Source organism: Centruroides sculpturatus, unplaced genomic scaffold (genome assembly GCF_000671375.1).
Source record: "Centruroides sculpturatus isolate CEXI.00-Female unplaced genomic scaffold, Cexi_2.0 scaffold38, whole genome shotgun sequence".
NCBI classification, from domain to species: domain Eukaryota; kingdom Metazoa; phylum Arthropoda; class Arachnida; order Scorpiones; family Buthidae; genus Centruroides; species Centruroides sculpturatus.
In genome coordinates this window covers 1,149,374-1,163,658 of record NW_019384306.1, presented here as the reverse complement: position 1 = coordinate 1,163,658, position 14,285 = coordinate 1,149,374, and the positions used below count along the sequence as shown (strand labels likewise).

Below are 14,285 nucleotides of genomic sequence, written 5' to 3'. Positions count from 1 at the left end.
CATGTGTACATTTTTAAAAAATTAAAAAAAAATTATGATTAATTATAGAAAAGTATGTAACTAGGATTAAATAGAGAAGTTAAAATATATCATTTTATCTTGATTTGGTATGAAAAATTTTAAATTTATTCCAATCTAAAACAACCATCAAATTTTCTTATTTTTAAAATTTCATATACAACGTTAAAATGTTTGTAAGTTAATTAAATTATTAAATTAAAATGTTTCTTTGATATAACACTAAAATTTTATTTATGATTGATAACCAACAAAAATAACAAAGCCATTGTAAATATATTACATGACCTTCTAATATATAAATTGTATAAAAGTTATATAGACTTATATGGAATTATTAGCTTGTACAGAATTATATTGCATTAACCTAATTTAATAAGGTAAATAATTATAAATTCTAAAATAATAATGTATTATGTATGTATAACGTCTTGAAAGGATGTTTTATAATTCAAAAAACAATCTTAATAATTTATATGAAATTTATTATCAATGAAAAAGACTATTTATTTTATTTTTGAAGTATTAAAGAACAAATACTACTCATTTTGTTGAGTGCATGTATTTATTAATTCAAATTTAATGAGGATTATATGTAACAATGGCATCTATTATTCATACATTTTGAAAACCTGTATCCATGCTTATTACACAGTTTGTCACAAACTCTCCAGGAATTTCCACAAGGCAACCCGAGATTTTTTGGATAATCAAAAGGACCTAAAATAATATTGTAAATGTACGATATAATTTTACTTTCAGTTAATATATTTAACAGCGAAAATAAAGTATGTATTGTACAGTACGTACCGTTTTTACACAAAACTGAGATAATGCAGCTTAAAAGAATTATCACTAATAATTTTCTCATCCTGAAACTTTAAAAATTTTTTATAAGAGCACAAATAATAAATTCATAAAAGTAAAAGCTTACATTATTAAATAGTATTTAAAAATACAAAATACATATTAATTCNACTTTTAATATTGTAGAAAGTCACAAAGTATTGTACAAAATTCCTTCGTTAAGACAAGTAGAGAAATCTAAAAAACACCACAGATCAATCTTTTATTGTAGACTATGATTCAACGACATACAACAACTAGACCCCGAACAGGGCCTCTATCTTTGAAGAGAATTGAATGTGCAAAGTTTGTGAGCTATGTTAATATACATACATTTTTCTCAATAAAATGAAATTTTAAAATTTAAAATAAAGAATACAGCTTTTGAAAGTATTCACAAATATCCAGCAACGAATTGCTTAACTTTCTCGGCAACATTTAAAACTGNATATTCATAGTATATTGCAAGGGTGGCCAAACCTTGTCACGATAGGATCAGTATACCAAGTATCAGAAATACAAGATAGCCTCATCCTCTATTGGAACAGTATTTCATATATAACCTGTATACTGTATATATATATATATATATATATATATAGGGGTTTATATAGGGGTCACGAAAGACGCAATAAGGATCTAAAAGAGCCGCAATTTGGCCACTGTAGTTACATAGAAAATCATAATGCTACATTCTTAATTATGTAGTAGAGTTTTGCAATTGTATACTTAAACTAAAATTCATTTTATATAACTTAATAAGTAAAGTTTATTATATTATAATTTTATAGAATAATTAAGTATTAAATTTTAAATAAACTAAATATAATTTTANGTTTTAAAAAAAAAATTGTAAATGCTAATAACAAGATCGTCATTACGTCCCCCCTATTTAACATATGACACATAACCCTCCTTCTATCTCACTACCCCTCGACCTTTAACCACCAAAATTTAACAGTATAAATCCCCTAATACACAAATGTCCCTGCAGAATTTCAAAAATTTTCGACATAAACATGAGGGTTATTAAGCTTTAAAGAGGCAAACAAAATCGTGCACCCCACAAACACGTATATACATTAACATTAATAGTGATCTCAAAATATAATTCGGTGATGTAAATGAAATAATATATTTTTCAAGAACTGAATTTCTGTGCACAAACTTTCATGAATAGTTGTAAATATTATATTTTTATTATTTTAAATAAGAGAAAAACGGAATATACCTTAAATATTGATGTAAATAACACCAAATTGACAAGAAATATCAATTTACTATTAAGTCAGTATCGTTAGCTTTTAATTTAATTTCTTACATGCCAATCTGAACTTTCGTGGTGATGATTAATTAATACAGATACAGAATAAGAAAGAATTTTACTGAAGGTAAAACTTTTAGAATAATAGATTTTATAGCATTTTATTACTATCGCTTTAAAATATCTGACATAAAAAATTCTTAAGATATATTAAGATAATTTGCTTTCTGCGACACAAGAAATTATAATATGATAACGTAATTTTCTTTAAAAAATGTTGAAAACATTTCTGACGAATGAACTAACTTCAATTTTTTTCATTTTCAATAGAAAGCCGATTTACAAACTGTAAAGAATAAAATTGATAAAGATGAATATTTAACAACATGTGAAGGATTAAATAATAATATTGCAGAAATGATGGCAAAGATTACTTTACAAGTAAGATAATTACCATCTATAATACGACTAGTACCTCTTATTGTAATCGATTTGAAACTAGCCAATATTGATAAATGAAAGTAATTAAACCACAATGAAAATTCTGGTTTTGTTAAAATAGATAATTTAAAAGCATGTTGAGATAATTAAACATTTTAAAAAATAAATTTAATAATTAACTTAGAAATTTATTTATAATAATAAAAATAATGACGATTTAAATATTTCATTCAGCGTTAATTGCTGGATATTTTTTGACAACTTCACTATACTTTCCTGTTCGATTTCTCTTGCAAATCATGTTCTTAGATTTTTATTGTTGATATTTTAAAATTTACACGGTTTTTTAAAATTAAAAGAAAAACGTCTAAGTCAAGTTTCCTAAGGAAAAGTGGTATGATAAGTCTTAAACTAATAAACAAATACGTAGCTATGTAAAGAAGAAAAAAAAAGGAAAAAATAGTCAAATAATATTCGCGGACTGGTGTCAGACTAAAGCTTATCCTCACAATTCTGTAGTTTGAAGTCTATTTTTGAGGCAAAAATCTCTGCGTTTCTTTCTTTGCTTTTTTATTATGCTAAGATGCACAGTAATTATACTTAGTTAAACAGATATGAAGATCAGTCTTCAACAATAGCAAAGTTATAACCTATAAACCTTTACAGCTATCTAATAAATAAAGTAAAAAGTGCCGGAAATCGAAATTAAAACTACAGTATTACATATTTATTGAATGTAATATCATGGATAATTTAATTTAAATTGTTTCTGACCATTGTTCTAACATTTTTATTGAAACAACATGGCTCGTAAACCTGTTTGGTCTCTTGGCTATTATTAACATCTAAGTAAATATTATCATTAGTAACTTAATGATAATAATAAGAGAATTTCTGATTACAATAAGCCAAACTTTTCTAATGTTACTTAATTTATATATGATTTAGGACATGTTTGTTCTGATAATATTAGATGACTGATAACAATAGGCGCGATTATAATAAGCGATATCTATCGTATTTCTAAATAGTGAAATAATATTTTTTAAGGAACACAGTCTTATCAAAACTGTGGATACTCTTACGACTGAATTGGATCATAAAGTAGAAAAAATTGAATTAGAAAATATGACTGAAGTCCTTCAATCTCGTTTGAAAGCCATAGCTATAAGATTGAAACATTTACAATATATTGTAGAATGCGAAGCACCGATTCCTGCTGGAATAAAATCGTGAGTATATTTTAAATGCAGATATTGTAAATTGAATTGGTCATAAGTCGAAGTTTTTGAGGTCGCGCATAATCGTATATAATTCTGCTTATGTTTATATGTCATAATCACTTATTTATGATTCATGTATGGTTCGTGGCAATTTCGAGTTATTTACACAAAAATTATAATAAGTTTATTGATTCATGTATGTAATCAACCATGTTCAAAGGAATTAAAAATCGCGTTGAAGGAGTACTACAATATTCGTATATAATTGATTTTGTTTTATTCTAAGTTTTAGTCATTTAAATTAATTACAGTAATACTTAATTTACTTTAAGTTTATAATCATTATTTTATGTCCTTATTTTAAGTATTCAAAAAATGTTTACGGGAACCTTACTTCATTTAAGGATTTGCTACATCGAGAAGAAAGAGCCCACAAAACTAAAAAACCACAATCGTTTTTCATATATTTATTGTAACACATATTTCTATGCTAGTTATTTAACATTTCGACATTCCCTCTTTAGCAAAAACTTACCATAAAAATTAATTTAAAATTATTTTACAACAAAAATTACAAAAAATATTTTCTTATTCATTTTCAAAATTGTGACTTACTCATGAGATCGAATACAGTTGGTTTATACAGTACTGTAAATGTTTATGCATGTAAAAAAGACAGCGTAAATTATTACATCCAATACTACATAATGACAGTGATTACAACTATTATATAAAAATATTTTATAATTTTTATAACAATTTACTTTTCGGTAAAACTATTAAAAACGGACATTAAAAAAAAAAAAACTCTTATCAAAAGAGATTCACCACATTTTTCCCCCTTCCCTTCTTAACACAAATTACTTAAAAGGCACTAATATCAACTAAAGTTTTACTCAAAAGGAATTAACAATTACACGACTGTTTAATTTTAAATTAATCTATTTGCATGCCATCTACCCCCAGCATCGGATGCCATGATTTATCTATAATACATCTTAAATTATCATTTATTTTATTTCCTTTTATTTGCAATATATTTTTGTAGACAATGTTTTGCCACAGCATAGAGTAATTTATTTTATTGGGCTGCAATTTGAAATCATAATGATAATTCCAGAACAAGCAGCTTCCTATACATCCAGATTTGTTTTGATATTTGCAGCTAATGGTGCCAAGTTATAATTAACAATAATTATGTTTACAAATAAACTTACCATTTATTGTTATGAGCGTGTTTATTGTTCATTATAACTCATTTATGATTTCATTTTAAGACATAGCCTATACACTACTGTGTATGATTACAATATCGATAATTAATGTACTGTTATCCTGACTATTTATGAAAATATTACTGAAATATCAAGAATAAATAAATAAAAAATTACGAATATAATTTGAAATGTTATACTATTCGAATTTATAAAATACATTTAAAGTTAACTTTAAACTGTCATTATTTGATTTTTAGGTCATTTGCAAAATGTATTTCATGCGAAAGGCCAGTTCATAAGAATCAAAATACGTAAGATATAAAGATTGATATTAAATTTGTATTTAATTTAAAATTAGTTTTCTATATTTAATCAATATTTTTCATATTTAGATTACTCAGAAGAACACCTGAAGGTATGAATCGCCCAATAACAAATTTGCAGTCTCCACAAAACGTATTTCTTGATGAAATGTAAGAAAATTTATTTTAAATTAAGATTTGTTATTCTCATCACTGAAATTAATCATTAATTATCTTAAAATAGTTATGGCCCCACTAATGAATGTGAACATACAGGAAGATATGTGGGTGGAGAACATACCACAAGAACAATTAATAAAGAATTCCAAACATCATTTCCTAAAATTTCCTAAAGCCAAACATGGAAATAATATCATGAATATATTATATAGTTTATATAAGATATAATATATACTTAATTTATACTTTAAAAAACAAAATTATTTTTACAGTGTGCACTTAGATCCAGTATCGTAAGTATTATCGTCTTGTTATTTTCTAAATATGTTTTAAAATTTAAACTTAAATTTTATTTCTTTATATTTATGCTTTTTAAGAGGTCGAAATAATTCAAATTTTATGGGTAATATCAGAAATTATTACATTTAACGGAAAGGTAATATATTTATTTTTTATTTAAATTAAATTTTTATATATGGTATTTATTTTTCCTTTCAATTTTAAACTTTCATTACAAATATTTCAGAAGATAATGAAGATTTTCGAAAATTTACCACAAAATTTTAAGAATATTATCATCTTTATGATGAAAATTTATTAATTTTTTATATAATTCTTGAAAGATTCTGTAATTAAATATTCTTATAAAATTTAATAAAATCTTAACTGGTCTCTAAATTTGTAGACTTTCTCAATATAATTGTACAACATAATCACAATAAATTTACAATGGAAAGGCATAAAATTATTTGATTTTTATCTTAAATTATCCGTTAATATTCATTTTCTTGTCAATGAATTCTTCGTAGGTTTCGGTATTTTTTACGTTATTTTAAGATTCCTCTTTTTAATTCAAGCACTTTGCAGTCTTCACGTATAAACTTATAAAAATTTCACAATATCCATGTGTAAATAAGAACAAAATTAATGCTTAAATTAAAATAACAATTCTGTTTACATAAATAAAAATAATTTTTAAATAAATTATAAATTTAAATGCATTATAATTTTTCTCTATATCTTTCCTCTAAAAAAAAAAGCTTTATCTCTCTCTATATTTATATTTATTTTATATTTTAAAGTATATTTCTTAAAATGATATTGATAAGCAATATTCAATAATAGAGAATAGGAAGTTTAATTTACTCATAAAGATAAATATTAAAAAGTTTATTTCAATCTATTTATTAAAAGTAGAAACATAACTCATTTTATACTGCTTAAAAATATTGTGTCATTTTTTACTGATAAACGTCAATTATATTAGCATATTTCTTTATTTTTTTATTTATTTTTTGCTAGTACAGTAAACATTGAAAGAAGTTTAAGGACTATATAATTGATGTAAATAAGATTAAAATAAAATTTACACGTTAGTCATAATTTGGTATGAGATAAAATGAGTTTTAAAAACGTCCATGTTTATTTAGTAATCTGTGGTTAAAGTATTCTTATTTTTATATTGACTATTGAAAAATGTAAAGCTGGCAATAAGCTACAATATGAGCAAACAACTCATGATTAACGAAAATAAATGACAATGTGAATGTCTATCAATTCTCTATAACAAGATTAACTCTCTTCCATGTGTACATTTTTAAAAAATTAAAAAAAAATTATGATTAATTATAGAAAAGTATGTAACTAGGATTAAATAGAGAAGTTAAAATATATCATTTTATCTTGATTTGGTATGAAAAATTTTAAATTTATTCCAATCTAAAACAACCATCAAATTTTCTTATTTTTAAAATTTCATATACAACGTTAAAATGTTTGTAAGTTAATTAAATTATTAAATTAAAATGTTTCTTTGATATAACACTAAAATTTTATTTATGATTGATAACCAACAAAAATAACAAAGCCATTGTAAATATATTACATGACCTTCTAATATATAAATTGTATAAAAGTTATATAGACTTATATGGAATTATTAGCTTGTACAGAATTATATTGCATTAACCTAATTTAATAAGGTAAATAATTATAAATTCTAAAATAATAATGTATTATGTATAACGTCTTGAAAGGATGTTTTATAATTCAAAAAACAATCTTAATAATTTATATGAAATTTATTATCAATGAAAAAGACTATTTATTTTATTTTTGAAGTATTAAAGAACAAATACTACTCATTTTGTTGAGTGCATGTATTTATTAATTCAAATTTAATGAGGATTATATGTAACAATGGCATCTATTATTCATACATTTTGAAAACCTGTATCCATGCTTATTACACAGTTTGTCACAAACTCTCCAGGAATTTCCACAAGGCAACCCGAGATTTTTTGGATAATCAAAAGGACCTAAAATAATATTGTAAATGTATGATATAATTTTACTTTCAGTTAATATATTTAACAGCGAAAATAAAGTATGTATTGTACAGTACGTACCGTTTTTACACAAAACTGAGATAATGCAGCTTAAAAGAATTATCACTAATAATTTTCTCATCCTGAAACTTTAAAAATTTTTTATAAGAGCACAAATAATAAATTCATAAAAGTAAAAGCTTACATTATTAAATAGTATTTAAAAATACAAAATACNTATATATATATATATATAGGGGTTTATATAGGGGTCACGAAAGACGCAATAAGGATCTAAAAGAGCCGCAATTTGGCCACTGTAGTTACATAGAAAATCATAATGCTACATTCTTAATTATGTAGTAGAGTTTTGCAATTGTATACTTAAACTAAAATTCATTTTATATAACTTAATAAGTAAAGTTTATTATATTATAATTTTATAGAATAATTAAGTATTAAATTTTAAATAAACTAAATATAATTTTATAAAATTAATAATGTAATTACTAAGAAATGCTTACGTTTTAAAATGATGTGAAGTAAGTTTGACTTCCTGAGTACAATCTAATCAGTATAAGAAAGGAAAGATCAATAAATTCTGTACACTTGTAACTGAACAACAATTTTGTACATTTGCAAATAATTGTTTTTATACTAAATTCTTTTTAAACTAATGTAATTTTTATAAAATAAATTATTATATTTTAAAAAATGCTACATGTTCAGTTGTAACAGATATATCAAAAATTGAAGTAATAAGGAATTACAACATATTAAATATTCGATTAGTAATTATTTAAACAATATTTAAATAATATCGGTAATTGGGAGGATAAATAGATAAGAACGCTAGAATTAGTTTTAAATTATTTTAAGAAATTTTCAATTACTGCGAAACCTGTAAACAACGGCCACTGACAGGAACAAAAAACACCATTGTTCGGAGGTTGTCGTTATTTGCGGGTTATTTTGTATGCATTTCAAAAATGGTTTCTAAAAAATTACCAAATAGTAGACTAACTTAAATTATAAAATATACCATAATGTAATTTTATAATAATGTATTTTAAAAAACATTATATTTTTATTGTAAAGCCTATGAAATAATGAGTAATATTAGATAACACATATATTTTACTTCTAGTTGATATAGGAAAATGGAGAATTAACTAAAAAAAAATCAAATAAATATGTTTTACTCGTAAAAATTTTAAATATAAAATTCCTTTGTTAACAAATGTGTAAAACAGATTTATCACTAATTTTAAAACATAAATAATTTATTATAAAAGATTTATTTTTAATATAAATCATATATGACTGATACTGAAAAAATGGATTAAGTATTACATATATACATTTTATTATAAATAAGTTATGAGATTAAAAGTAAGCCTAATATGGTTGCAATTTTCACAATTGTTATAACAACTTTATAATTGAGGAAATAATTATAAGTATAGCAACATTTTCAAGGAAGTTGTTCTGATGATTACATTATTCTTAGATAATTTAGGAAGTCAATTAATATTTTTGCGATAAAATTCTTTCATAATCAGTTTTCCTGTTTAGAATTTTTACAATTTTTTAAAAACTTTTTCTATGATGTATTGGGGCATACTACTATTTTATACATATCTTATCCCAATTTTAATATTGTTTGCATTATAAAAATAACTGAGAAAGTATAACCCATCGGCATCGATGTCCATATGAGGCAGAGGGGACATATCTCTAATATTTTTGTAAACCTACCAGAAAATTGTTCCTCCTACCAACGTATTTTTATTTTATATAATACTGTACTACAAAAATTAAAAGTAAAAACGAGTACTGTACAGTCGACCCCCCCATAACACTGTTGCTAATTCCGTGTTATATGAATTCCATGTTGTACAAGTCACTTAGATTTTACAAATACGTGTGCCGGGCTGTGAATGGCTCACGAATTTGTAAAATCTAAGTGACTCGTACAACATGAAATTAATATAAAACGGAATAATCGACAGTGTTATAAGGGGGGTCGACTGTATACAACAGACACCTTATTTTGTATATCCGCTCAAAACTCAACAATGAGATATATTTTTTACTCATTGTCATTGTCCCATTCTCGCATATTTATACAAATCGAGCCCGATAAATGAACAAAAATCTAAAAAAAATATTCAATCTAATGAAAATAATCAGATAATAAAACTTTCATAAACTGATAAAGTGCAAGCATACTACTTATCAAGTAACTCTATAAATTTTGGTCTTAATAATTCGTTTAAAAATAAAGAAATATGTGTTTTTAATGTTAAATTATTTATATTTATAACATATCATAAATAATTTAAAACTTATAAGCATTACAAAACTAAAAACAAAAAGATAATTCCTTTCAAGTGAATTGAAATAACGCGACTTCCAGTTTAGCATTGAAGTTCATATATACTTAATCGGGGGCCTTCTACCCTTTAGATTTCCATATCTATCTTACCTTTCATCTATCTAACTGTGTTCTCGAAATTAAGGATGGACAGACAGACAGACAGACGTGAGACAAAGGGAATTTATAGGTCTACATTCTTTCAAATTGCATCCCAATTATAAATAATAAACTGTACTAAAAATGTCAGAGTTTGACGAAACACGGAAGTCGTATAATACAGAATAATTATATTTTTCCTATATTTTTTACAGTTCAAATATCTGAATCATCAAACAATATTACTTATTAGAATATTGTTTTATAGAACTGGTCGAAACTGCATTAAATATTTTTAGTTTACTTCTTAAGAAGGATGTAAAACGTCAGTAATTATCTAATGATTAGACGTTTGTAAGTACGATGCAAAAATGTTTAGTGAAAATGAATATATCAATAAAAAGAAAGTGTTAATGTTTTCCCACCGTTCGAAATTGTTTAATGTTAATTTCAGAGCTCGTGTCACAAGTTTTGTATCAGTTCATTATTTGAAAAAAAAAATTAATTGATAAAAATATTTTAATCGAATATTTTACAAATCGAAATTTAATTGCTTCTGAAAAATATATTAAGTTAAATCATTTATTAATTTAATCAATAATAAATTTAGATGATAAGAACGGATGAACTTTAAAATATATACATTGATCCAAAGGCAAGTATTATCCTTTTTCTCGGAATTACCAATGACCTTACACCTATGTTTTGAACTATGGTAACCAATACGGATTTATATGGTCTTACATATTGATTATATTGCTCTATATAAACACTTCAAAGTACGTTTATGTTATCTATTCGTTGATAATTGAAATTAATATAAAATATTTTAAGAAATTTATCAAATATTAGAATTAATGACAGAATATGATTTCATCAATGATTTCAACCTAAATTTGAACATTTAAGTGTCTATCATTTGTTTTCAAATCCTATCCTTATAGATAACATCTAACGCAGTTTGACAGATAAAATTAGTGGTATTTCATTCATTATCAATTTTACAAAAACTATTTCAATGAAATTATAAATATATCAAGTCTTTTTCATAATCATTTTACGACATGAGTATTATTTCCTAATTGAAATTTTGTACAGAAACATATCAGCCTATGATTGTTGGAAGTTTTATATAATTCACATAAATTAAAAATTATAACTGAACCCTATAAAACATTCCCTATTGGCCGAAGATATAGGGGAATTGTCTTTACCCTAGTGTATATTCAAGTCCCAGGCTAATGTTTCATGTATTTGTGTAATTGTGACATTTCGATTATTTATACTTTATTTTAAACTCTATGAAAATACAAAGGGAAGTGACAGAAATGTTGCTTTCCTCTACTGCAGGAGTCGCCAAACTATGGCCCGCTGCCACACTGTGCCACGAATGAGCTAAAATATAATTATTTATATGAAAATATCATAGATATTTTCATATAAATAATTATAGATAAACTTACAATGAAGAAAAATTAAAATAAGTGTAAGTAAAATTGCCAAAATTGATCCAATCTAATTTTTGCATCTGACAGTAATATAACTTATAGGAAAATCAGTGAAATAAAAAAATTCGGCGACTTTATGCGACTTTGGATATCAGAGCTCTTTTTGTGTAAGTACTGTACCTACAATGAAGTTTCTAAGAAAAGCGATTACGAGCTTGCTGCAGCGATTGTGTTTGTGTATTGGTAAATAAATATGTTACTTGTCTTTAATTTTTGTGTATTTGGTGTACTGTATTGAAAGGGTTAACAAAGGAGATAGTCCAAACCCTAAGGTGGATAAAAAGGGTAATATAAAAAAATATTGCAGGGCACGTAGTAGTCGTCAGGTACTCACTCCCTTCCAGCAAAATGACCGTACACTTCATAGTGCGAAATTGGCACGTCGGGCATTAGCGTCACGGAAATACAATGTCGAGCCCAGGCGCAGCAAAAGGAAAAAACGCACTAATGCTGACGTCCTATGCAGACTGGAAGTCAGGAATAATCCGGAACCTCCAGATCAGACGAACAAGGCATATTAAATTTCGTATCAAGTCCTTCGGATAGATATAAGTGATATCTACAAGGTGATTCTGAATATAGATTAATGGAACAATTTGTCAATGATAGTATTGTACTGTAAATATGTGTCTGCTAGATGTTAAGTACTTATAACGGTAAATAATTTGCTAGTATACAATAATGTATATAGTAATCTGCTCCTTATATTAGAAAAAGGGGGAAATGTATTGTAAGAACTGATTTGTGCAATGATAATTATGGTGCGTGGTGATGGTGTATGTTTAGGTCAAACAGGCTTTTGTTAAAGCGCAGTTTGAACCTTGTCGGTGGGAGATGTAAAGTAGTGACCTTTTAGCAGAGTGGGAACAAAAGNATTTTATAATTTTTATAACAATTTACTTTTCGGTAAAACTATTAAAAATGGACATTAAAAAAAAAAAACTCTTATCAAAAGAGATTCACCACATTTTTCCCCCCTTCCCTTCTTAACACAAATTACTTAAAAGGCACTAATATCAACTAAAGTTTTACTCAAAAGGAATTAACAATTACACGACTGTTTAATTTTAAATTAATCTATTTGCATGCCATCTACCCCCAGCATCGGATGCCATGATTTATCTATAATACATCTTAAATTATCATTTATTTTATTTCCTTTTATTTGCAATATATTTTTGTAGACAATGTTTTGCCACAGCATAGAGTAATTTATTTTATTGGGCTGCAATTTGAAATCATAATGATAATTCCAGAACAAGCAGCTTCCTATACATCCAGATTTGTTTTGATATTTGCAGCTAATGGTGCCAAGTTATAATTAACAATAATTATGTTTACAAATAAACTTACCATTTATTGTTATGAGCGTGTTTATTGTTCATTATAACTCATTTATGATTTCATTTTAAGACATAGCCTATACACTACTGTGTATGATTACAATATCGATAATTAATGTACTGTTATCCTGACTATTTATGAAAATATTACTGAAATATCAAGAATAAATAAATAAAAAATTACGAATATAATTTGAAATGTTATACTATTCGAATTTATAAAATACATTTAAAGTTAACTTTAAACTGTCATTATTTGATTTTTAGGTCATTTGCAAAATGTATTTCATGCGAAAGGCCAGTTCATAAGAATCAAAATACGTAAGATATAAAGATTGATATTAAATTTGTATTTAATTTAAAATTAGTTTTCTATATTTAATCAATATTTTTCATATTTAGATTACTCAGAAGAACACCTGAAGGTATGAATCGCCCAATAACAAATTTGCAGTCTCCACAAAACGTATTTCTTGATGAAATGTAAGAAAATTTATTTTAAATTAAGATTTGTTATTCTCATCACTGAAATTAATCATTAATTATCTTAAAATAGTTATGGCCCCACTAATGAATGTGAACATACAGGAAGATATGTGGGTGGAGAACATACCACAAGAACAATTAATAAAGAATTCCAAACATCATTTCCTAAAATTTCCTAAAGCCAAACATGGAAATAATATCATGAATATATTATATAGTTTATATAAGATATAATATATACTTAATTTATACTTTAAAAAACAAAATTATTTTTACAGTGTGCACTTAGATCCAGTATCGTAAGTATTATCGTCTTGTTATTTTCTAAATATGTTTTAAAATTTAAACTTAAATTTTATTTCTTTATATTTATGCTTTTTAAGAGGTCGAAATAATTCAAATTTTATGGGTAATATCAGAAATTATTACATTTAACGGAAAGGTAATATATTTATTTTTTATTTAAATTAAATTTTTATATATGGTATTTATTTTTCCTTTCAATTTTAAACTTTCATTACAAATATTTCAGAAGATAATGAAGATTTTCGAAAATTTACCACAAAATTTTAAGAATATTATCATCTTTATGATGAAAATTTATTAATTTTTTATATAATTCTTGAAAGATTCTGTAATTAAATATTCTTATAA

At 24.8% G+C, this 14,285-nt stretch overlaps 1 protein-coding gene and 2 long non-coding RNA genes across 3 annotated transcripts; 2 read left to right on the top strand and 1 right to left on the bottom strand.

The window, feature by feature from the left end:
* The first annotated feature begins 2,461 nt into the window (after positions 1 to 2,461).
* Positions 2,462 to 5,927, top strand: LOC111618982. The gene is made up of 6 exons (XM_023360613.1): positions 2,462 to 2,569; positions 3,620 to 3,801; positions 5,267 to 5,320; positions 5,402 to 5,482; positions 5,556 to 5,784; positions 5,869 to 5,927. Exons 1-5 carry the CDS (start codon positions 2,546 to 2,548, stop codon positions 5,662 to 5,664), a joined length of 450 nt encoding a protein of 149 aa, XP_023216381.1. The 5' UTR covers positions 2,462 to 2,545; the 3' UTR covers positions 5,665 to 5,784; positions 5,869 to 5,927.
* A 1,722-nt stretch (positions 5,928 to 7,649) lies between these two features.
* On the bottom strand, positions 7,650 to 8,390 carry LOC111619078. Its single transcript, XR_002755679.1, has 3 exons — positions 8,343 to 8,390; positions 7,900 to 7,967; positions 7,650 to 7,809 (listed from the first exon to the last, which is right to left on the bottom strand). It is a non-coding gene; the product is annotated as an uncharacterized LOC111619078 (long non-coding RNA).
* Positions 8,391 to 13,412: 5,022 nt separating this feature from the next.
* LOC111619070 lies at positions 13,413 to 14,073 on the top strand. Its single transcript, XR_002755678.1, has 4 exons — positions 13,413 to 13,466; positions 13,548 to 13,628; positions 13,702 to 13,930; positions 14,015 to 14,073. It is a non-coding gene; the product is annotated as an uncharacterized LOC111619070 (long non-coding RNA).
* Positions 14,074 to 14,285: the final 212 nt, after the last annotated feature.